General features: G+C 48.2%; 1 protein-coding gene across 1 annotated transcript in view; it reads right to left on the reverse strand.

The window, feature by feature from the left end:
* MARCO (macrophage receptor with collagenous structure) overlaps positions 1-21,540 on the reverse strand; it is a 40,840-nt gene extending 19,300 nt beyond the window's left edge. The window contains exons 1-4 of the mRNA XM_045479552.1: positions 21,335-21,540; positions 7,269-7,370; positions 5,967-6,170; positions 4,602-4,637 (exon numbers count right to left, since the gene is read on the reverse strand). Of these exons, the coding sequence (XP_045335508.1) occupies positions 4,602-4,637; positions 5,967-6,170; positions 7,269-7,370; positions 21,335-21,368 (376 nt within the window). The 5' untranslated portion in view covers positions 21,369-21,540. The remainder of the gene's footprint in view (positions 1-4,601; positions 4,638-5,966; positions 6,171-7,268; positions 7,371-21,334) is intronic.
* Positions 21,541-23,607: the final 2,067 nt, after the last annotated feature.

The following is a 23,607-nucleotide window of genomic DNA, read 5'->3' on the forward strand; positions in this document are numbered from 1 at the left end:
CCGTTCCTGCTGCTATAGCAAAATACCGCAGGGCGGGTGGCTTTGAAACGACATTCATTTCTCCCTGTCCTGCAGGCAGGAAGCGCAAGGTCCTAGATCCAAGAGCTGGTGTGGTCGGGTTCTGGAGAGGGCCCTCTTCTGGGTTGCAGACCACTAACTTCTCCCTGTGTCCTCACGCGACGGTGGGGAGCTGAGGGAGCCTTTGACAAGGGCACGAATCCCATTCAGGAGGGCCCCGCCTTCAGAACTGAATCCCCTTCTAAAGACCCACCTCCTAACACTGTCGCTTCGGATGTTAGGTTTTCAACGTATGAATTTTCAGGAGAGAAAAACACTCAGGCCGTGGCTCGTCCCCCACCTCTCCACGAGGGGGGTGACTTTCTGAGAGGCGTGGCTTTGCCTGAGCTCACACATGTGGAGAGAGGCCGGCAGATTCCAGGTCTCCCGATGGCAAAGCCTATCCCCGTGTCAGGGCACCACGATGACAAGGCCTCTGACATGCTTTCTACTTCAGGGTAGAGCCCCAGTCTGATTGGTGGGACTCATGATGCCATATCTCTCCTAAGTGCACAAGACGGGGGGTGGGGCGGGCCGAAGCAAGGAAGCAGAGCAGGGGACTAGGGTCCCTCTCACACAAATCTCAGGGAAGAACACTGGAGAATCAGTTCAGGCTCTGACCGCTGGCCTCCACTGACCAGCCTTTCACATGGCCTAGCCCGTTTTCCCGTGTCACATGGGAATGCCACCACCTGCCTCACAGGGTCCTCAAGGGACCACATGGGGTCATGGGACACGGTAAAAACCCAGGGAAAGTGAGCTTTGGCTACACTTACCAGCCAAAGGAAAGAGGCAAGAAGTCCACAGACCCTGTGAGTACAGGGCTCAAGGCCAGAGGCTCCGGCCCCTGGCCCTTTAGGAGTAGTGCCCCACTTGTTGATAGGACAGGTCCAGTCCCTCAGGGGAATTTTTGAGATGAGTCCCTAGGATCCTATGCCCGTCAATATGGCTCCTTCCCACCACAGGCTACACAAGCTGTACCAGCTCTGCTGCAGTGGCCTGGCCCCCGGGCCAGGAACGGGACTCAGGCTGCGGAGTCCGACTCTGCCCCTCCGACTTTGCCTGAGTTAGTCAACGTCCCTCTGAGCCTGCTTCCTCATCTGTGAAACGGGGGTAATAGCGGCAGCCACTTGGGGTTAGCGTGAGGAGTCAACAAAAATACGTAGCTGGGGTGCCCCCTTCACCTCCCCTGACCTAGGCCGGCCTAGTCCCCGCTGCTCCCATCCTGTCTTCCAACTCTGCTCCTCTCTTGCACTCCAGCACGTGGGTCTGCCTTCTTTGCCTTCCTACGCTCACCAAACCCCCTTCCTACCTCAGGGCCTTTGCACATGTGGGTCTCTGTCTGGAACCCATATTTCCTGACACTTTCTGCTCATACTCAGGTCAAGGCCACTAGGTCTCTCTGGGAAACCCCTTCACGTGCCGGGGTTAGGCCCTTTCTGTGCCCTCCTTACCTAAGGAGTTGTCCCAGTCTATCAGAGCAGAAGGGGCTGGAACCAAATCATGCTTCCCTGGGGGCAGGGGTTCTGTCTGTCTTTTTATGTCTGCGTTCCCAGTGGCTGGACGTTGCCTGGTCCTTAAGAGGCTTTCAGTAAATATTTGTTGGAAAGTCCGGAACACACAGGGGAGGGAAAGAGGTGTGGGTGGGTTCCACATCACCCTTTCCCCAAACTTGACTTAGGTGCAGCTCCCCTCTCCATTCCCGCTGTTCTGGAAGCTTGGGCCAGAGTGCAGTTTCTCGGCAGGCTGCCTCAGGGCCAAACCGGTCATCCTGAGCCCTGCACCCAAACGTCCTCTGGGATCCACCTATTGGTCACCAGGGGCCTTTGTAGGAAAATGTGCCTTTGGGGAGCCCTAGCCAGGTGAGGTAGGCCATGGGGGAGGGGAGAGAGATTGCAGCCTCCCCTGGGTGGGCCAGGGTGGTGGGGGACGCTGGGAAGGTACTGGTGGTGGGGGCGTTGCTGAGCTCCAGCTGCTAGAATCAGTTTCCAGCCTCTGGTTTCTGGGCTCCAGAAGAGAGAGAAAGGGACAAAGAGGTAGTCAGAGACAGAGAGAGGCTTCGAGAGACATGGAGAGAGAGTACTGGAGATTATATACATACATACACGTACAGAATCTTCCTCGACTCGCAATGGGCTTACGTCCCGATATACACAACATAAACTGAAAATATGCTAAGTGGAAAATGCATTTAATGCGCCTAAACTACGGCCCGTGGCAGCTCAGCCTCACCCACCGTAAACATGCTCGGAACACTGACATCAGCCTACAGTTGGGCAAAGTCATCTCACGCAAGCCCACTTTATAACACGGTGTCGGCCCTGTCACATATCTTCCTGACTAGGGTACTGAAAGTGAGGGTCAGGATGGCTGTCTGGGGACAGAGTGGTTGTCAGCGGCGTGGTTGTTTGCGACCAGGAGCTGCCCCGCCCAGCTTCGCGAGAGAGCATCGTCCTGCCTGTCGCTAGCCAGGAAAAGATCCAGATTCAAAATTCAAGGTACAGTACCTGCTGAATGTGTATCACTTTGGCACCGTGGTAAAGTCAAGAAACCGTAACTGGAGCCACTGTATGTCAGCGACTATGTGTACGTTCACACACAGAGAGAGAGAGACGGAGACAGAGGGACAGAAGGGAGGCCGCTCTCCACCCTGAGGGTGAGCTGGGCTCTGTGTCTTGTTCCTGGAGCACTGGGCCTGGGGCGGGTGATGGAGCAGATTTTAAACGTCAGACTAAACCCGCTGGGTTGACAAGAGGTGTAAGCCCCCATCATGTTGGCTACGGCGGTAGAAGCTGTTGGAACAGCATCTCCTTGGAGGGGAGGAGACGACGTTCAATCAGGCCGGGACTGCCCCAGAATTAGCGCATTCAATCTGCCCCAGAAAATAACAAAGCAAATAGTAACAACAGATAACAGCAACGACACCATCGAATGCTTCCTCTGAGCTGGGCGTTGGACTAAGCATGTTTACCTTCGTCATTTTAATTCTCGCACCAATCCCGGGAGGTCCTGGGATTATCCCGGGCTGCGAGGGGAGAACACAGAACTCAGAAATGTTAAGTGACTGGTTCAAGGCCACCCAGCTCCAGAGGGAGCCACTGTTTGTCCCGGTGCGATAGTCACACAGTACACACTCATGCTGCTGCCTCAAAACTCTTCCTGCCAGCTGGGGCGCCCAGGTGGCTCAAATAGTTAAGTGTCCGACTCTTGGTTTCGGCTCAAGTCATGATCTCACGGTTCGTGGGTTCAAGCCCCGCATCCGGCTCTGCACTGGTGGTATAGAGCCTGCTTAGAATTCTCTCTCCCTTTCTCCCCTGTGCGCACGCGCGAGCTCTCTCTCTCTCTCTCTCTCTCTCTCTCTCTCTATCAAAAATAAATAAATAGGGGCGCCTGGGTGGCGCAGTCGGTTAAGCATCCGACTTCAGCTCAGGTCACGATCTCGCGGTCCGTGAGTTCGAGCCCCGCGTCGGGCTCTGGGCTGACGGCTCAGAGCCTGGAGCCTGTTTCCGATTCTGTGTCTCCCTCTCTCTCTGCCCCTCCCCCGTTCATGCTCTGTCTCTCTCTGTCCCAAAAATAAATAAACGTTGAAAAAATAAATAAATAAATAAATAAATAAATAAACATTAAAAAATAAACAACACAACTCTTCGTGGCCAGCAGCGTGATCTGGGCCATATGTGAAAGATTCTGAAGCCAAGAAGTTCTGTCCCAAGAAGGCCGTGTACTCTTATCTTCCGGGTGGAATTTCAACCACTCAGGTGACAGAACGGAGTAGGACGTGAATGAAGCGTGTGCGCACGTGTGTAACGAAACCCGCGTGAGTTCAAGGAGAAAGAGAAAGCAGCCGAGGGGGTTGTCCTCAGAGAGCCCTTGCCATTGTCAGACATTCGCGGCCCGCCCCTTCCCGTGAATCTTCCGGCATCCCTGTGGAGTGAGCCCAATTGTCTCCCTTAGTTTTGACACCGCTGAGCGGCTGGGGGTCCAGAAAAGTTAAGTACCTGGCCCCAAGTCACACAGCTGGTAAGCAGCAGACCTGGGATTAGAGGCTGCCCCTCCCGTTACGGTCCACCCCTACCCCCATGTCATTACGGTGCTCTAGGAGACGCGAGTTGTGCAGCCCTGTCAACAATCACGGCAAGGTGGGGAGACAAGCTAGGTGTTGGGTAATCAGCCCTGGAAACAGTGCTTATGGGAGACAGAGGGGGAGTCCTGCACGGGCAGCAGGGACACCAGTAGGAGAGGGAGCAGGGGGGATGCACATGGGCTGGCCTTGGAAGGTGGCTTAGAATCGGCTGGGCGTGGTGGATGGAGAGGTCACTTCTCATTTCAGGCAAGGAGCAGGGTAGAGGCCCAGAGGCTGGGAGTCCCAGCACAGTCAGGGAACAGAGAGCAGACCCGACCGAGGACCAGTGAGTTTGTAGGGGGGCTCTGGAGGCCGGTGGGAGGTAAGCTGGGGTTGAGGCCCAGAAAGGCACAGGCCCAGGAGCCCCTGGGGGAAGGCTGTGGGGAGCGGGTGACGTGGGTCAGAGCGGAAACGAACGTACCTGGAGCGCCTCGTCCCCCTTTGATCCCGAATAGCTCTGCAAGAGGAGAAGAGACGGTTGTAGGCTGGGCCGGGCAGGCGCACCCAGCTCAGAGCTGGAAGGCTGTGTGCCCTCGGGGCCGAGGAGCAGGAGCTTCGGGCAAACAGGGGCTTTGGACAACAGGGGCCCAACGCTCGGGTATTTTCCAGGAATGAATGTTTTCGAGAAAGCCGGATGTTTGGTTGCAGGTAGTGGTCTGCAACGGAGAGCTGTAGATCCCTGGGAGCTGCAGAAGTGTGGAGAGAAGGTTGAGACCCCCGGAGTCTCCCCTGTGTGGTCAGAAGACCTTGGAGCCAAACCCATGAAGGATGAGCCTCAGGTTAAAGGCAGGGCCCCTCGTGCGGATCATCACCTTCGTATGTCACGAAGAGAGGGCTGGTCCTGGTGTCTGAGCGGCTAAGCCTGGACTCCGCCCATCTACCACGGCCGTCACCTCTCCTCACATCAGGGCTCGGCCTCTGTCTGCACTCACGATGCAGCCTCGGGGGGATTTGCCTACCTGGACCCTGAGTCCTTTCAGCACGTGCTCCCCTGGGCACAGATCCACCGTCATGGAATCAGCCCCCAAGGCCGAGCCCGTCCCAGAGACAGAAGAGCCAGAGCTCCGGGCCACAGTGTGAACCCTGCAAACAGTCAGATCACACCTAGGAGCCGGGTTGGCCCAGATCAGCTCTTCCTGTGCGGGCACAGCCAGAGGGTGGCAGGTGCAATGGCGGACAGCCTCGCCTGGCCCAGGGAAGACCGAGGGAAGGCAGGGGGCACTGGCATCTCCACCGTCTGCTCTGTTTTCTCCCGTGTGCAGCCCTATCTTCCAAGCCACCACACTTCCCCAGCAGGCCCACTGCCCCCTCCCTCCAGGGTTCCCACGTGACCTGGACCGGCTTGGTGCCTTCCGTGATGCTCTCTCCAGCCACGTGCCAGTATTAGTTGGCTGCACGGGAGTGGTCTTGGGAATCGACCCATGCTCTGTGTTTTACCCACCTTCCCAAACATTCTAGATCCATCTGTGGGCTCTGTGACTAAGACCTGGCCTTGGGCCAGTTGCTCTGGTCCCTGGCTCTCGGAGGTCATACTCTGCTTGGATAGGGCACTTGCAACCTAGGTTCTTGACCCACCTGTCTGCAGCCCCCGATGGGGCTGTAACCTCATGCCCGTCCATTTGGTTCTCACCCCTTGTCTTGGGCCCCAGGGTCTCATACGCTGGGTTCTGGAATGCTCTCTTTGCCGGGGAAGGAGTTTCAAGCCCAAAGATCCCCTTGCCCATGAACCAGCAGCCCCTACTTTCCATCCTCTGAAGGGTCCCGGTGCAAGGGGAGGGGGCCAAACCTGGGTTTCGAGTGAAGTTGTCCACCTTCCGCAGCAGATGCTCCTGCCTGGTGTGGACCTGGGTGATCTGGGCCTGTAAGACTTGCAGGAGGTACGGGATGGGCATTGACTGGGGCAGAGAGAAGGATGAGCTGTCCTCGGCGGCCAGCGATCCATTGGTGAAGTGCATCTCCAGGGCCCAGAGCCGCTCCTGAAGATTCAGAACTGGACACCCCACCCCCACCCCACAACACTCTCTTAGGGACCTCATTAAAGCCCCGGGCATGTGAGCATGTCCCTGACATTCCTGTGTCATATGTGCATGGCTTCTGTGGGTCCTGAATACTAAACACACATGTCATGTGCTGTGAGGACCTAACGTGAGCACAGAGCTCTTTCCATATCTGCCACATGTGTGCTTTATACCGGGCATGACGTTACATGTCATAGAATATTCCTGTGTGGCCTAGGGATGTACCCACAGCATCACGATCAACCTTCAGCCTTCCTGGATACTCTGGGTGTGAACGTATGATGACTAATGTACTGGTGTGATCTAATCATGTGTGACCTTAATACGCGAGTGACGCATGTTTATGACAGCTGAGCACACGATGTTCTTGCGTGACTTCAGTGTTTGCGGGTGGAATTGCTTCATGACCTTAACATTTGGACTGGGGACACTTTGAAAGTAAGATCATGTTAAAATGAACAATCGGGGGTCCCCCGGGGGGCTCAGTCGATGAAGAGTCCGACTTCCGCTCAGGCCATGATCTCACGGTTCACGAGTTTGAACCCCACATGGGGCTCTGTGCTGACAGCTTGGAGTCTGGAGCCTGCTTCGGATTCTGTGTCTCCCTCTCTCTCTCTCTCTCTCTCTGCCCCTCCCAACTCACACTCTGTCTCTGTCTCTCTCTCAAAAATAAATAAAAACATTTAAAACATTTAAAAAATAATAAAAATAAAATGAACAATCCGCTCAATAGAGCCCTTTCACACCCAGACGCTGGGGATCCTTGATGAAAGACGCACATGACATCCTAGGTGAAGTTATCGCACTGTTCACCGCTCTAGACACACACAGGTTCACATGTGCTTTCTCTCTCTGTCTCTCTCTAAATCTGTCTCTGTCTCTGTCTCTTTCTCTCATACACACACACACACACACACACACACTCCTTCCTAGCCACTCCCCACCCCCTCCATCAATGTAGCTGCCCAGGGACTAAGAACTCTCTCTCCACAGGTGACCCCAGGGCTTTTCGCTCAAACCTGAGCCCTTTGTCAGCCCAGGAAGCACCAGACAGCACCAGATCTCTTTACCTTTTACCACCAGCAGCCCGGCACCTGCGGTGAGGAGAACCAGGTAGATGGCCACCATGACCGTGAAGCAGTTAACCGCCTTTCTCTTCCTGGACTTCGGATCTGAAACACAACCCCGGTAGAAGGTGGTTGTTGTAGAAGGCAGAGAACAGGGAGCCCCAAACTGCGTCCGATTCCCCTCTGTGTGAGCAGAGGGCTCCCCGTGAGGTTGAGGGTAAAGACACAATGTCTCACTACCCCCAAGTCTTCCCCTGATCCTCCTCTTCCCACAAGCTAGGAGATGCCATCATCGGTCACTCACTGGTGTGCTGGGCACACAAACACCCATGCCACATGTCATCAGTTGGAACAGTACAGTCCTTAAACCAGGCTCACTACCAAAGCCCCTTCCAGTGCCTGGAAGTAGAGGGCTCTCAAGAGACGTTCGGCGGATGAATTAATGAGTGAACATACTTAAATTTCAAAACTTTGGGAGGAGGATGCTTGTTGCCTCTTTATAAACTGTGGGTGAGGTTCGGAGAAGTTGAAAAACCTATCGGGTCGTGAGATGCAGATCTGGAAATCAGGTTCAGGCTTTGGCTTTCTTTGTCTTTAGATTATGTAATTATAAAAACACAACCTGCTTAATATAATTTATCAAACAATATAGAGAGCATTGCAAAGGTTAATGATCTTGTCATCGGGGACTTCAGGGGACCTGAGTTCCTTGGCGTCCTAACCCACTGACATAAGCTTTGCTGGCGTTCTGGGGTGTGGCCTTCGCCCTGCTTATTCGTGGAAACTGACAAACCCGTACCCTGCTGAATGGACTTGTTTTTTCTTTCGATTTTACGCAGATGATGTCATATTACATATAATACAGCACGTTGCTTTCTGCAATGAGTGATTTTCTACGGACATTCCTCCAGTCTTTGTCTTTTGTCTTTTTGTTTTGTAGAGAGAGATTGGGCCATTCTTTTAACAGCTGCCTGATATTCCTTAAAGACAAGAGCCACAATTCTTGCAGATAATGTCCCCGTTGACAAGCTGTTTCCAGTTGGGGTGTTACAAAAAGAGGCCACGGTGGTTCTAACTCCAGTGTTTTCCCCATTCCAGCTGTCTCCCCACTTTGGGGCATCCAAAGGTGGGGAGGCGGCTTATTCGGTGCCAGGCACTGTCCTCTATCATCTCTAATGCTTCCCGCAATCTTGCAAGGTAGGTGTGATTATCCCTTTGTACAGCCCTGGTGTTCAGAGAAGTTAGGGCAACACAACAGGCATGTGTCCCTGGCTCCGTCTAACCCCAAGGCCTGAGCTTCCCTCATCAACCTACACTGACAGTCACCCTTGGAAAAATGCATTTGCAATGAACTCCAAGGGCAGGTGTGAAGGCAAAAGGGATCATAGGTGAGCCTCCCAGGGGAGGGAGGCAGGGGTGGTGAACACATTTTTTTTTTTTTGCTTTGTGGTAGGTGACGGTGTAGAGGAACCTCGCGTCTAGTTTCCATCACCTGTGGAACCGTTACTATTCTGCTGATGATCCTTCCAGCCACCTGCAGAGCACATGCCTTTGAGTTGACATCGTCTAATGCATGGTGGTCTCAAGATGGCTCTGGCAGAGGCAAGAGGAGTGGTTATTTGATTGGGTGGTTTTTGAGTTAGTGGCACTTGGTTACACTTCGTCTAGCACAGAGTGTCCCCCGCACTGCCCCTCCCAAAAGGGGGGCCCACACGGCAGCCTCGGTGAGCACTCTAACACACAACTTGGCCAAGTCGCTTCCCTATCTTCAGCCCTCCAGTGGCCGTTCACTGCCCACTGTCCTATTCACCTCCTGCCAGTCAGTTGTTCCATGGCTACACCTCCACACCACACCCCACGTGGACCCTGACCAAGAGTCAGGCCGGACCACTCGTGGTGACACCCTTCTGATTCCAGGCCATGTATCTCCTCTGAATACATGGCCCTGCCTCCTCCCTTCTGCGTGACTAATTCCCCCTCATCTTTGGGGAGCACGGCGGAGCTCCTCCTGCTCCAGGACGCATTCTCTGACTCCCCTGGGTTAGGTGGGATCCCACTCTGCTTCCCCACATCGCCCTGGGTTTCCACTTGATGAGTCATCCATCTCCCTGAACCGTGTCTTATTTATGTCTCAGTTTCCCCCCAATAGCCCGGAAGCTTCTTGGGCTGCCTTCTGGCACCAATGTGGTGTAGACCACACGCGACGTGCTGGAAGATGAATATTCAACGGATGAATGAGTGGCCGCAGAGGTTGGGCGCTGAGCACGTGCAGAGTGGAGCACTGCCAGGTTAGAAGTGTTGGGAAAGCATCAGGAATGCAACTGCAGACCTCAGGTAAGCGTGTCATTGTGGCAAGGATGGGCAACGCACAAGGGGGGCCTCGCGTTTAACAGAAGATGGTGGACGATGAATACAATCTTGTAGACAGCACTACACCTTGTAAAAAAATGTTTGTTTTAAGATATATATCGAGAGAGAGGCAGAGAGAAAGAGAAAGAGAGAGAGAGAGAGAGAGAGAGAGAGAGAATCCCAAGCAACCCCATACTGTTAGCGCAGAGCCCGATGCGGGGCTCGAAATCAAGAACCAGACAGCACTAAAGCCAAGGAAACAATGGGAATAGAAAGACAGCGTGCTTCAGAGACACGGTGTTAGAGAGGTCAGAGGTGGCAATGAGGGCCAGCATGGAAAATACAGATATTTTCTTTTTTTTAATTCACATTTTAGTATAATTAAATTGGCAGGGGGACACATAGCTTTCTTTAATGGCTTTAAAACATATTTAGATTCAAGTTAGTTAACATATGAAAATACGAGTATGTTCAAACCAGATGGTCGGAGGGGTGGAAGGCATTTGAGTAAGGATGATGAAAGGAAAACCAGGCATGATAGTATGATGGGAGTAGTTCAGGGGTGTTCACTCAGGCCCAGGATGCTTTTTTCTTTCTTTTTATGTTTACTTATTTTTGAGAGAGAGAGAGAGAGAGAAAGAGAGAGACAGAGCATGAGTGGGGGAGGGGCGGAGAGAGGGAGACAGAATCCGAAGCAGGCTCCAGGCTCTGAGCTGTCCACACAGAGCCCGACGTGGGGTTCGAACCCACAAGCTGTGAGATCACAACTGGAGTTGAAGTCGGACACTTAACTGCTTAACCAACTGAGCTACCCAGGTACCCCAACGAGGGTGCTTTTTTAAGCCAGAGCTATCATGTAACACAGAGGCAAGGTATTTTAGAAACTGGGAATGGCATTTCTCTAACTGACTTTGTACAGAGTTGATAATCTGATAAAGTTTTCTTTTTTTTTTTTAAATAAGATTCGGGATGAATCTTCTTAAAGTTTTTATTTATTTATTGTGAGAGAGAGAGTTACGGAAGGGGCAGAGAGAGCGGGGGAGGGAGAGAGAGAGAGAATCCCAAGCAGGCTCCGCGCTGTCAATGCCGAGCCCAAGGTGGGGCTCAAACTCACGAACAGTGGGGTCATGATCTGAGCTGAAATCAAGAGCCACCCAAGCGCCCCAATCTGATAAATTCTTTACCGTCTATGCCGATCATTTAAGCTCTAAGGGAGTAGAAGAAACTGCGAAGGAGTTTCTCCTCCAGACTGGATCTCCCCAACGAGGAAGAGCTGTCTGAGACGAGAGAATGAAAGAAGCTGCTGGCGAGCTAGAAAGAGCTTCCCCGGAGCAAACCGTGGTGAGTCTGGCTGAAGAGTTTAGGGAAACAGTTTTCAGAAATGTGGCAGCTCTATTGTTTGACTCTCAATGAAAATGTGGCTCCAGAGGCAAATAAAATTTCAATTCTATACAAGATCTCCATGAAGAAAAAAAAAAAAATCCGTACACAGACTCTAGGGTTCCCAGGCTTGCCCTCTCCCAGCAACTTGTGATGTGGCAGATGTGGCTTTGGTGGGTGCAGAAGCACCCTCCCCCCCACCCGCCTTGAACCCAGCACTAGGCTGCTGGTGGGCAGGCCCAGGAAAGTGGCTTCTGCCCTATTGGCTTGATGTCTCCACCCCCCACCTAGCACCACTGGACAGTCTGAGGAAGTACCTTCTGCCCCTGCAGGAGGCACCAGAAGGGAGCCAGCAAGGATACCCATAGCATCAGGGGAACAACGTAGACCGGAACAGCGTAGTGAGGGCTCTGAAAACTAAGCTGATATTGGAACCGCAGCCCACAACATGGGCCAGAATGCATGTGATACCAGCGATGTGATTTTCTACCAAAACAGAAGATTTAAAAGGATCCAGTGTCTCCTAACATACTACACAACGTGTCCACGATACAATGGAAAACCACTCATCATACCAAGAACAGAGAAAATGGCAACCTGAATGAGAGAAGATAATATTATGGCAGGTGTCAAAAACAATGGACTTATTTGATAAGGACTTGAGAACGGGTAAAACAAAAAGGCTTTAATGCTCAATTACGAATACTCTTGAAACAATAAAATAAAGAAAAATCTTAGCGTTTATTTCTTTTTGAGAGAGAAAGAGAGACAGAGAGAGAGAAAGGTAGCATGAGCAGGGTAGGGGCAGAGAGAGAGGGAGACACAGAAACTGAAGCAGGCTCCAGGCCTGAGCTGTCAGCACAGAGCCCGATGTGGGGCTCGAACCCATGAGCCGTGAGATCATGACCTGAGCCAAAGTCGGACGCTTAACCGATGCTTAACCCAGGCTCCCCAAACATATTTTTTAATATACGAAAAAATAGAGAATATAAAAAAGAACCAAATGGAAATTGTAGAACTTCAAACTACCAATTAAAAAAAGAATCTCACTGGATGGGCTCAACAGTGCAATAAATGTGATAAAGGAAAGAATCAATGAACTAAATGACAGAACAATAGAAATTACCCTTTCTGGAAAACAGAGTAAATTGACTAAAAGAGTAAATAAATAGACTTAGAGACCTATGTATCAATAACAAAACACATAACATTCATATCATTAAAGTCCCAGAGTGTGAAGCCAAAAAAAATATTTAAAGAAATAATGGTGGCTGAAAACTTCTCAAATCTGGCGAAAGTCACAAACCTACCAATTCAAGAAGCTGAGCAAACCCCAAACATGATAAATTCAAAGCACTCAATAACAAGACGCATCACAAGTAAAAAAGCTGGGAAAAAAAAAAGCCCTACATACCAAGAAAAGTAAAAATCCAAAGAAAAAGAAAAAATCTTGAAGGGAGCCAAGAAAAAATGACTCATGACCTATAGACATACCGATTTGAATGATAGCAGATTTCTCATCTGAAAGCGGAAGTGACGTGACATTTTTCATGTGCTCAAAAAATGAATTATCAACTGTATCCAGTGAAAATATCCCTTAAGAATGAACAGGAAATAAAGATATTCTCAGATGAAGGAAAACTACATGAAGTTATTGCTGCTAGATCTACCTTTACAGAATGGCTAACAGAGGGCGCCTGCCTGGCTGTCAGTGGAGCTTGTGACTCTTAATCTCGGGGTTATGGGTTGGGTGTAGAGATTACTTAAAAATTAAAATCTTGGGGCCCCTGGGTGGTTCAGTTGCTTAAGCGTCCAACTTCGGCTCAGATCATGATCTCACAGTTTGTGAGTTTGAGCCCCGCGTCAGGCTCTGTGCTGACAGCTCGGAGCCTGGACCCTGCTTCAGATTCTGTGTCTCCATCTCTCTCTGCCCCTACCCTGCTCGTGCTACCTCTCTCTCTCTCTCTCTCTGTCTCTCTCTCAAAAATAAACATTCAAAAAAAATTTTTTAATAAAAATAAAATCTTAAAAAAAAAAAAAAAAGAAAGGAAGAATGGCCGAAGGAAGTTCTTCAGACAGAAGGGCAATGATAACAGCAGAAAGCATAGCACTTGCAAAAGGAAAGAAGAAGAAAAAAGAATGAGTAAACCTGGAGATGTGTTTAGGCCATCCCTCTCATGATTTTTTAATTTTTTTTTTTAACATTTATTTAGTTTTGAGACAGAGAGAGACAGAGCATGAACGGGGGAGGGTCAGAGAGAGGGAGACACAGAATCGGAAACAGGCTCCAGGCTCTGAGCTGTCAGCACAGAGCCCGACGCGGGGCTCGAACTCACAGACCGCGAGATCATGACCTGAGCCGAAGTCGGCCGCTTAACCGACTGAGGCACCCAGGCGCCCCTCTCATGATTTTTTAAAATCACATTTTTTTAATCGATTTCTTAACAATTTTTTTAATGTTTATTTATTTTTGACAGAGAGAGAGAGAGAGACAGAGCGTGAGCACTGGAGGGGCAGAGAGAGAGAGGGAGACACAGAACTGGAAGCAGGCTCCAGGCTCCAGGCTGTCAGCTCAGAGCCCAACGTGGGGCTCAAACTCACGAACTATGAGATTATGACCTGAGCCGAAGTCGGAGGCTTCACTGACTGAGCCACCTGGGCGCCCCTTTAAAATCACATTTGATGGGGGCGCCTGGGTGGCGCAGTCGGTTAAGCGTCCGACTTCAGCCAGGTCACGATCTCGCGGTCCGGGAGTTCGAGCCCCGCGTCAGGCTCTGGGCTGATGGCTCAGAGCCTGGAGCCTGTTTCCGATTCTGTGTCTCCCTCTCTCTCTGCCCCTACCCCGTTCATGCTCTGTCTCTCTCTGTCCCAAAAATAAAAATAAACATTGAAAAAAAAAATTAAAAAAAAAAAATCACATTTGATGTTTGAAAAAAAAAATCGTAATTATGTGATACCTAGTGCATGTAGAGGAAATGTTTAAGATGATTACATTTCAAAACTGGAAAGGCTCAAAAGACATAAATGGAAATAAGATTTCTACACTTGACTGAAGGTGGTAGAATGTTGATGTCCGTAGACTGTGATAAATTATATATGTACGGTGTAGTGCTCAGAAAAAAAAAATTAAGAAAACGATTTCAAATGATAAACTAAAAACAAACAAAAAATATAAATAAGTCAAAATGGAATTCTAAAACATGTTCAAGCAACTCATAGGAAAGTAAGATAAGAAAAACTGGTAATGGGAAACAGAGGAACAAAGAGAAAATGCATAATAACATGGCAGATTTAAGCCCTAACGCATCAATAATTACTTTAATGTAAATGGTTTAAAGATGTCAGTTAGGAGGCACCTGGGTGGCTTAGTCAGTTGGGCGTCTGACTCTTGATTTTGGCTCAGGTCTTGGTCTCACCGTCGTGGGATCGAGCCCCATGTCAGGCTCAGCATGGAGCATGGAGCCTGCTTGTGATTCTTTCTCTCTCTCCCTCTGCCCCTCTCCTGATTGTGTGCACGCTCTCTCTCTCTCTCAAAATAAATAAATAAACTTTAAAAAACAAACAAACCAATGAGAAGGCAGATAATGACAAAGTGGATTAAAAAGCATGACTCAACCATATGCTATCTCCAAGAAAGTAAACAACAGAGCTCCCATTTGTATGAAGCAAAAATTGATATAACTGAAAGAGAAATCAATATATCCATGATAATACTGGGGATATTAGCATCCCACTCTCAGAAACTGATCAAAAATCGGCAAAGCTCTAGAAGAAATGAACAACAGCATAAACCAATAGAATCTAAAGAACAGTTATAGAATATTCCATGCAACAATAGCAGAATACACATTCTTTCCATGCACACAAGAGATATTCACCAAGATAGACTATCTCATGGGTCCTAAAACAAACCCCAACAAAATGGAAAAGAAATGAAGTTGCACAGAGTATGGTTCCTGACAATCGAATCAAAACAGAAATCAATAACAGGCAGACAAGGAAAATCTCTAAACACTTGGAGATTTTTTAAAAAATTAAATAATGTATGAGTTATAAAGTCATAAATTTTTTTGTTGTTTTTTTTTTTTTGAGAGAGAGAGAAGGAGAGCAGAGGAAGGACAGAGAGAGGGGGAGACATAGAACCCCATGCAGGCACCGTGCTGTCAGTGCAGAGCCTGACATGGGGCTTGAACCGATGATCTGTGAAATCATGCCATGAACCAAAATCAGGAGTTGGATGCTTAACTGACTGAGCCACCCAGGTACCCCTTAAATAAAAAATTTTAAAAATACAACTGATTGAAAGTGAGAATACAACATATCAAATTATTGGATTCAGCTACAGTAGCACTGAGAAGGAAATTCATAGCAGCACTAAAGGCTGACATTACAAATAAGGAATGGTCTCAATCCAATAAGCTAAGGTCCTAGCTCAAGAAATTGGAAGAGAGCAGCAAAATAAACCCTAAGCAACCAGAAACAAACAAACAAACAAAATAACAGAGATCAGAGCAGAAATCAATGAGATTTAAAATAGGAAAACGAGGGGCGCCTGGGTGGCGCAGTCGGTTGGGCGTCCGACTTCAGCCAGGTCACGATCTCGGGGTCCGTGAGTTCGAGCCCCGCGTCAGGCTCTGGGCTGATGGCTCAGAGCCTGGAGCCTGTTTCCGATTCTGTGTCTCCCTCTCTCTCTGCCCCTCCCCCGTTCATGCTCTGTCTCTCTCTGTCCCAAAAATAAACAAACGTTGAAAAAAAATTAAAAAAATAAAATAAAATAAAATAAAATAAAATAGGAAAACGAAAGAGAGCATCAAAAGAACAAAACACTGGTTCCATGAATCAAATCAATAAAATCGATAAAGCTCTGGCAAGACTCACAAAGTTAAAAGAGGAAAAGACACAAATCATCAATATAAGGACTCAAATAGGAGTTATCACCACAGTTCCTGCAGCCCGGAACAAGAAAATAAGAAAATCCTGTCACTGACTTTATGCTCACAACTTGGAAGAAATGAATCAATTTCTCAATAACTACAAACTACCAAAACTCAGCCAATAGGAAATACATAATATAAATGTCTGTATATATTAAATAAACTTAATTCGTACTGAAAAAGCTCCTGAAAAAGAAATGTCAGGGCCCAGATAATTTTATTGGAACATCCTATCAAACCTTTAAGAGAATTAACACTAGCTTTACATACTCTCTTACAAGATAATGGAAGAGTAGAGAACAGTTCCTAACTCATTTTAGGAGGTCAGGATTATCTTGAAAATGCAAACCAAAGATAACATCAAGAAAGAGAACTGAAGATCAGTACCTTTCATGAAATGTGACATAAGAATCCTCCACAAAATATTAGTAAACCATGTTAAACAATGTATAAAAAGAATTTATATACCATGACTAAATGGGATTTCTAGGTATATAACTCTGATTCGATATCCAGAAATCAATCAGTATGATCCACGATATCAATGAGCTAAAGAAGAAAAATCAGATAACCATATAATGGACACAGAAAAAGCACTTAACAAAACCAAATTCATACTGAAACTCTCATAATTATAATTCATAATTCTAACTCTCTTTATAAATAATAAATTCATAAGTAAAAACTCTCAACAAACTAGAAATAAAATAGAATTTCCTGAACTTAAAAAAAAAGGAGCTTCTAATGGGGTGCCTGGGTGGCTCAGTCAGTTAAGCGTTCAACTCTTGATTAGGGCTCAGGTCATGGTCTCACAGTTTGTGAGTTCAAGCCCCGCTTTGGGATCCACTCTGACAGTGCAAAGCCTGCCTGGGATTCTCTCTCTTCCTGTCTCTCTGCCCTTCCTGTGTGCACGCATGTGCTTCTTTTCTCTGTCTCTCAAAAATAAATAAATAAAACTTGAAAAAAAAAGGAGCATCTAATAATATCTAAAGCTAACATGATACATAATAATGAAACAGGATCATTTGCTCTGAAGATTGGGAAGAGGGCACGGATGTCTGTTCTCACTCTCTTATTCAGTCACATGCTGATATACTCGTGACAAATAGGTGGAAATCGCAATTAAAACATAATGGCATTTACAGTCGCTCCAAAGGAAATGAACTCTTTAGATATGAAGGTGACAAAATGTATACAGGAGGTGTAGGCTGAAAATTTGAATGCCCTGATTAAAAAACAAAACCAAACAAACAAAAACAGAGACCTAAATAAATGTGGAGATGCACTGTGTTCACGGATTGTAAGACTAAACATAGTAAGATGTCAATTCTCCAAAACTGATCAGGAAGTGTAACACAATTCCGATAAAATCCCAGAAAGGTTTTTTTTTGTAGGTATCAGTAAGCTTATGCTAAAATTTACATGGAAAGGTACAAACTGTAGAATAGCTAAAATCACCTTGAAAAAGAATAAAATGTGAGGAATAGCTACTTGATGTTTCGACATCAACAAGTATGGCGTAGTATTGGTTACAGGAGTAGAATTTAGTGATTCATCACTTACATATAACACCCAGTGCCCATCCCCAAAAGTGCCCTCCTTAATACTTATCACCCGTGTAGCCCATCCCCCCACCCACCACCCCTATAAAACTTTTAGAATTAAACGTAAGAGAAAAGTTGTGGGCCCTCAGGCCAGGTGAAGAGGGCTTAGACTGTAAATCTGTAAATCTGTAAATCTATAAATCTGTAAATCTGCAAAAGGGGAAATTGCTAGGTAGGGCCTCCCCCATAGAATGAAATACTTTTGCTTTGTAAAAGACTGTTAAGAGGATGAAAAGACGCGTTACAGACTGGGAGAGAATATTTGCAGACATTAGCAGCCCTTAGGAAAATGCAAATCAAAATTACAATAGGATATCACAATCAGGCACCCATTGGAATGGCTAAAATAAAAATAGTAGAAATACCAATTGCCAGCAAGGACTCAGAGAAACTGAGTCAGCTGTACGTCACTGGTGGGAACGTAACACGACACAGCCACGCTGGAAGAATAGATCAGCTGCTTCTTAAAAAACCAAACCCACACTTAGAATGCAGCCGCTGCGCTTGGAGGCGTTTATCCCGGAGACATGAAAACTTAGGCTTACACAAAAACTTTTTCGTAAATGATCATAGCAGCTGTATTCGTAGTAGCTCCACGCTGGCAACAGTGTGTTATGTCTTTCAAGGGGTGCGTGGTTAGACACGCTGCAGTACATTCATATCATGGAATAATACGAGAAACACCCCTTCATAAAAAGAACTGTTGATACATACACCAACTTGGATGGATCTCGAGGGAATCGTGCTAGGTGGAAAAAAAGCCAATCTTAAAAAAGTTACATACTGTGTGATTCCGTTTATACACCATTCTTTAAACAGCAAAACTGTAGAATTGGGGAACTGATTGGTGATTGCCAGGGACGCGGATCGCTGGTGGGGAGCGGTGAGGGGTATGTATGTGTGGCTATAAAGATAGCATGACACAGAGTCTTGTGATGCAACAGTTCGGTATTCTGATGCTGGTGATCGTTACACAAATATGCACATAGGATAAACTCGTAGAGCACTATTCACACACACACACACACACACACACACACACACACACACACACACGAATGCCTGAGCTCTATAAGTTGTACCAATATCCATTTCCCGGTTGTGATATTGTAGCTACGCAAGATGTTCTCACCGGGAGAAACCAGGTGGGGGGTCACAGAGACTTCCCTACACGTGTTTTTGCAACTTTCTGTGAGTCTGTAATGGTTTCATAATAAAAAGCTAGGAAAAAAAGAACTCAGGGGTGGAGCTGGATGTCTAAAAGATGCTGAGAAATAGTGACGTGACAAAAACCAAAGTCAGAACAAGGACCCGGAGTGACAGCAATCTCGTTAGCAGGGCTGACCCCCAATAGAGCCCAGTGTTCAGGTCTATTTGGAGAATATTTAAAATCATCTTTAGAGCAGGAAGAAGAGACAGCTAGACCCACCGCTGGGGGGGGCCGGTGCTTCCTGTTAAGCAGAACAAACAACTTTTCCACCCGTGTGTTTGGGGGTTTTCTCCGTCAAGAAGTATGTTCTGAAATTGGTGGGAAGACTTTTATTTTCTCCCTCATTGTTATACAGGTGGTGCATTTTTTAAATCTTCTAGACTTTAAAGTCACCAGGGAGTGTTTTCCACAGGGGATCTCTGGTTTTCCATTCCAGAATATCCTTTCGGAATTGCCTTCTGAACTGATGAGTCATTCCCGCTCCCAATCTTTTCTGGAAGTTGTATGTTCAGAGCAAGTGAAGTTCTGTCCCCTGGCCTGATTTGTCTCGCCCATCCAGCATTTGTTCGTGCGGTCACCGGCTGGGATTTAAGGGGGTACAAAGATGAGGGGTTGGGTGTTCTGCCTTTAGGAATTTACAGTGTGGTAACAGAGAACGCATGCACGCAAATGCCTTTAATAATTGTTGGCTATTCAGAACTTGGGGGAATGCAGCGTTGCCGATATGTGCCTTTTAAGGTACTGAAAATGTTCAGGCAAAGTCAGCTGATCAAACATATTCAGCACCTGCTAGGCACTGTTCTCGGCACCGAGGGAACAAGCAAGAGTAAATGGGGAGTCTTCAGTCACGTTGGTGGTGGCAGGAGGATGGCAGGATGAGGCCACCCGTAAACTATTTCTGAACAATTTGTCACCAGCACAGGACAGATCTATGGACAGATCCAACCTGGTCTCACGTGAAGGTCAGAGGTGGGAACTCTTCTAAAGTTTAAAGAATAAAGGGAATTAGTGACAGAAGATGCTGGCTGGAGCAGGAAGAGAGGATCACAAGTTTATGATCTATTCATAGGGGATATTTAGAGAAATACAAATGGTTCCATGAGGTGGGGTCAACACTGAGTGGGGAAGTTCAGAGGGGACTGAGACTAGGACCAATTAATTTAGACTTTGTCCTGAAGGCAATGGGGAGCGTTGAACGTTTGACATTGGGCAAAGAGGCATTGGTTTGCATTTGAGATTACTTGACGTAAACACAGGACGAGCTACAAAGAGTAACTCTGAGGACAGAGAGAAGCATGGCAGCAAGAGACAATAAGAGGCAATGGAGGAAGGGAAAGGGAGAATGCTCTGGAAAGATATTAGAAGTCACGTCAGTAGGACTCTAATGGCGGGGCAACGCAAGTGAGGGGGGAGGCCAGCTTCAAGGAGGGATTCCAGCTTCCTGACTTGGTTTACGGAGGCCGCTAACTAAAATTCTGACCAAAAACCGAACGAGCAAACAAAACCCTCCAGCTTCGTTGGAAGGAACATTTTTCTAAATGCATTGACAACTTCCTGTCTTCTCATACAAAGATCGCGGACCATATGGAACTTTCCAGATGAATGCCATTATGAACAGTAATCACTGTGAGGCCCTGTAACATAGTGACCCCCTCAGGGCTTACTGAAATGAATAAAACTCCTTGCTTCAGCACTAAATGGCTCCAAGCATCTTCCTTTCTTTCTTCCTCCCTCGCTCCCTCCCTTTCCTTATGTCTCCTGAAGATGGCTTTTGTTTTCTGAAGAGACTCAACCTACCGCTGGTCTTGCTGCGCAGAAGGCCCACCAAAACCCCCGGTGTTTCCTCGGGGACCAGAACTTCACTTGCTCTGAACATACAACTTCCAGAAAAGATTGGGAGCGGGAATGACTCATCAGTTCAGAAGGCAATTCCGAAAGGATATTCTGGAATGGAAAACCAGAGATCCCCTGTGGAAAACACTCCCCGGTGACTTTAAAGTCTAGAAGATTTAAAAAATGCACCACCTGTATAACAATGAGGGAGAAAATAAAGACGACAGAGTTGCCTGAATTTTTAAAACCTGAAGCGAATCTAAGACAAACTAATTATGAAGCTACAAACATAGCCTAGCCCACACGAAATGGAGAAAGCACTCCTTGATCAACACATCAGTTATTATGGAAGTCACCTTAAAGAATTTTCAAGGAATTACATTAAATAACTACGTGGCACTGGCTTTAGTTTTGTGGAAACTTTTCATCCCTCTCGTTTTGTTTTGCCATTTCATCGCACAATCTGTGTGTCCAAATAAGACGCTAATACAAAGGAGGAGCGTATGGTAACTGTATTAATCTGGGGAAATGATATGAATACAATTTATCGCGAAGCTAAAAAAAGCAACCCCAACTATATGCTAACGATACAGCATCTATTACTAGCATTCTACGAATTCCAGATTGAAGCATTCCAGAAATAGATTAGTGAGAGTCGATGGTACAAACCTAGGCTTCCTATCACCTTGTCCATTCTCATGTTGCCAACAGAAAAAGTACATCACCAGGCAATGTCATTACTGGGAAGGAGTACTTTACCGTTGATTTCAAAGGTCTCCATAGCAGGGAACATGGTTGGGTTGATAGTTTCTCTTTCTCCAGTGCGAGCCAAGAACTCGTCCTCCTTGAGAATTTCTTAATTTTCCATTGTGAAGCTTTATAGATGGCCAAAAAGTCCTGGAGCCAGCAGAAATGTTCCCCTCAAGAGGAACCACTTGGGGGAAAGATTGTTCCTATTTAACTACTGCAGCTAATTGTAGGACACACGGCACTTCCCTTTGGCTCTGACTTCTGAATCTGCAAAATGTTTCCTGACATGATCAGAATGGGACATTTCTCAAAAACAGGCTATTCACACGTGGAGCTCCTGCTCCGTGCAGCTGCTCATTAAGGGAGGGGGAGGGGGTCAAGGTGGCTTTAGGGCATAAGTCACAGGTCCTTGGAACCACCCCTCGCTCCAGGCTCCTGAAAGCAGGGTGGTGGATGACCCCAAGGAGGATGTTTCCCTCCCTTCCCTCCGCCCACCAGAGCCCCGCCACCATCGCAGACCCAGGACACTGTCCCAGGACCTCCGCAGCTTACGCTGAAATCTCCCTCCTTTGGCCTACTTTGGCCTCAGGGTTCCTCTTTGCTCCTTAAAGTGTGGACCCGGGACCAGCAGCATCAGCATCACCTGGGAACTTGTTAGAAATGCAGTCTTAGGTCCTGTCCCCATGTGAATCCACATCTACAGTTTCACTAGATTTCCGGGTGAGGTACATACACGCTAGAGAAGCCCTTCTCTGTAGCACACGTTGTGGGTTTTGATTCTGCTTCCCCTCGTATCTTCCCATGCTCTGTGTGGGTCCGCCCGTGTGCTTGCTCTGGCCCCAGTAAGACCTAGACTCCTGGAAGGGAGAAACCCTTTCCCTAGCTCCCTCTTGTCAGGCATTCCCCATCCTTCCTGGATGGATAGCCGGGTGGTGAAGCCACGGACCCTACAAGTTCAAGTGTTCGGGTTCGAATTCCACCTGCTCCGCAGAGGAGCTGTATGACTACGGGGACATCATGCGGGCTCCGAGCACCTCACTTTCCTCGATCGTAAACTACGTAGGATGGGGATATTCGTTTGGCTGTTGGCTAAAAGGATGAGACCGTGAATAACGGCCAGGATGGCACCTGGCCGGCAGTGGGTGCTCAGGGGGCATGGCTATGATCGCTAGAGACGTGAACTTCCTGGTTTCCGGGGAGATGAAGGGAACGGCTTCTGCCTCAAAAGGAGCTCACAGTCCGGTATGCAGGGAGAAAGTGGATACAACTGAATTCTAGAAAACTGCTGTTAAAGGAGGCAGTCACTGAAGCCCCTGACAGAATGGCCTGGAGGCAGCGGGGCCACCAGAGAGCTTGCTGATCAGCTCCAGGTTCGAGGGCTGACCGGGGCTTTGCCTGGAGAGCGAGATGGGTGGGGGGTTTCCCAGGTCAGAAGGGTGGCGAGTACAGTGCACAGGCAGGGCGGCCTCGGGGCCGAGGCGCCACGAGACTTTGGGGCTGCTTGGAACCCGAGAGGTGAGGAGGAGAGGTGGCCGGAGATGAGGCTGGGCCCCGCCGAGTCACTTTCTTTGGCCTGTGGCGGGTGACAGAAAGCCAAACGGGAAAGGAACTCGGGAAAGTGAGTTACTGGCAGTGCCCGCAAGGCAGAGGTCCCCAGTGGTGCCCGTGGTTTCAGTAATCAGGAAGTCCCTGGCTGGGGCTGAGGTGCGGGGAGCCGAAGCCAGCACAGGAAAGGTTAAAGGCGAGGAAAGGGAAGCAGCTGTCAGCTCTAGTCAGAAGTCTGGGCCACGGAAGATAGTAGAGGCTGCAAGGGGTTGGGGGGGGGGGTTTCCCCTGCAGGAGGGCAATCCTCCAGGGACAGGAACCTGCTCATTTCAGCTCCCCCTGCCTGGTCAGCTCCTCTCTGGCCAGGCGTAACCCTCATTCCCGGTGGGCTAGTTGCCGAGTGCATCATCCTTGGAGGGAGCATTTAGTGCATCTCAAACGTGGTTCTTTTGGCTCTAGATACGGGCCCAGAAAGACCTGGGCCACAAACCCAACCCTTTCATGAACTTGCCGGGTGACCTTGGGTGACTTTCACTTCTCTGGGCCTCAGCACCAGGTAATAGTGCATCGAACCATTAACGGGTGTCCAGGGTTTCTCAGGGCCCAGCACTGCGCTAAACGCATGTGTTACTCAACACTCTCTACGACGTGCAACTAGCCTCAACTCTTGTGGTTAGAAAGTGAGGCCGCCAGAATTGGAATCCAGGGTATTTTCTCTCTCTCTAGCCTGGTCTAGA

This window comes from Leopardus geoffroyi, chromosome C1, assembly GCF_018350155.1.
Source record: "Leopardus geoffroyi isolate Oge1 chromosome C1, O.geoffroyi_Oge1_pat1.0, whole genome shotgun sequence".
Classification (NCBI taxonomy): Eukaryota; Metazoa; Chordata; class Mammalia; order Carnivora; family Felidae; genus Leopardus; species Leopardus geoffroyi.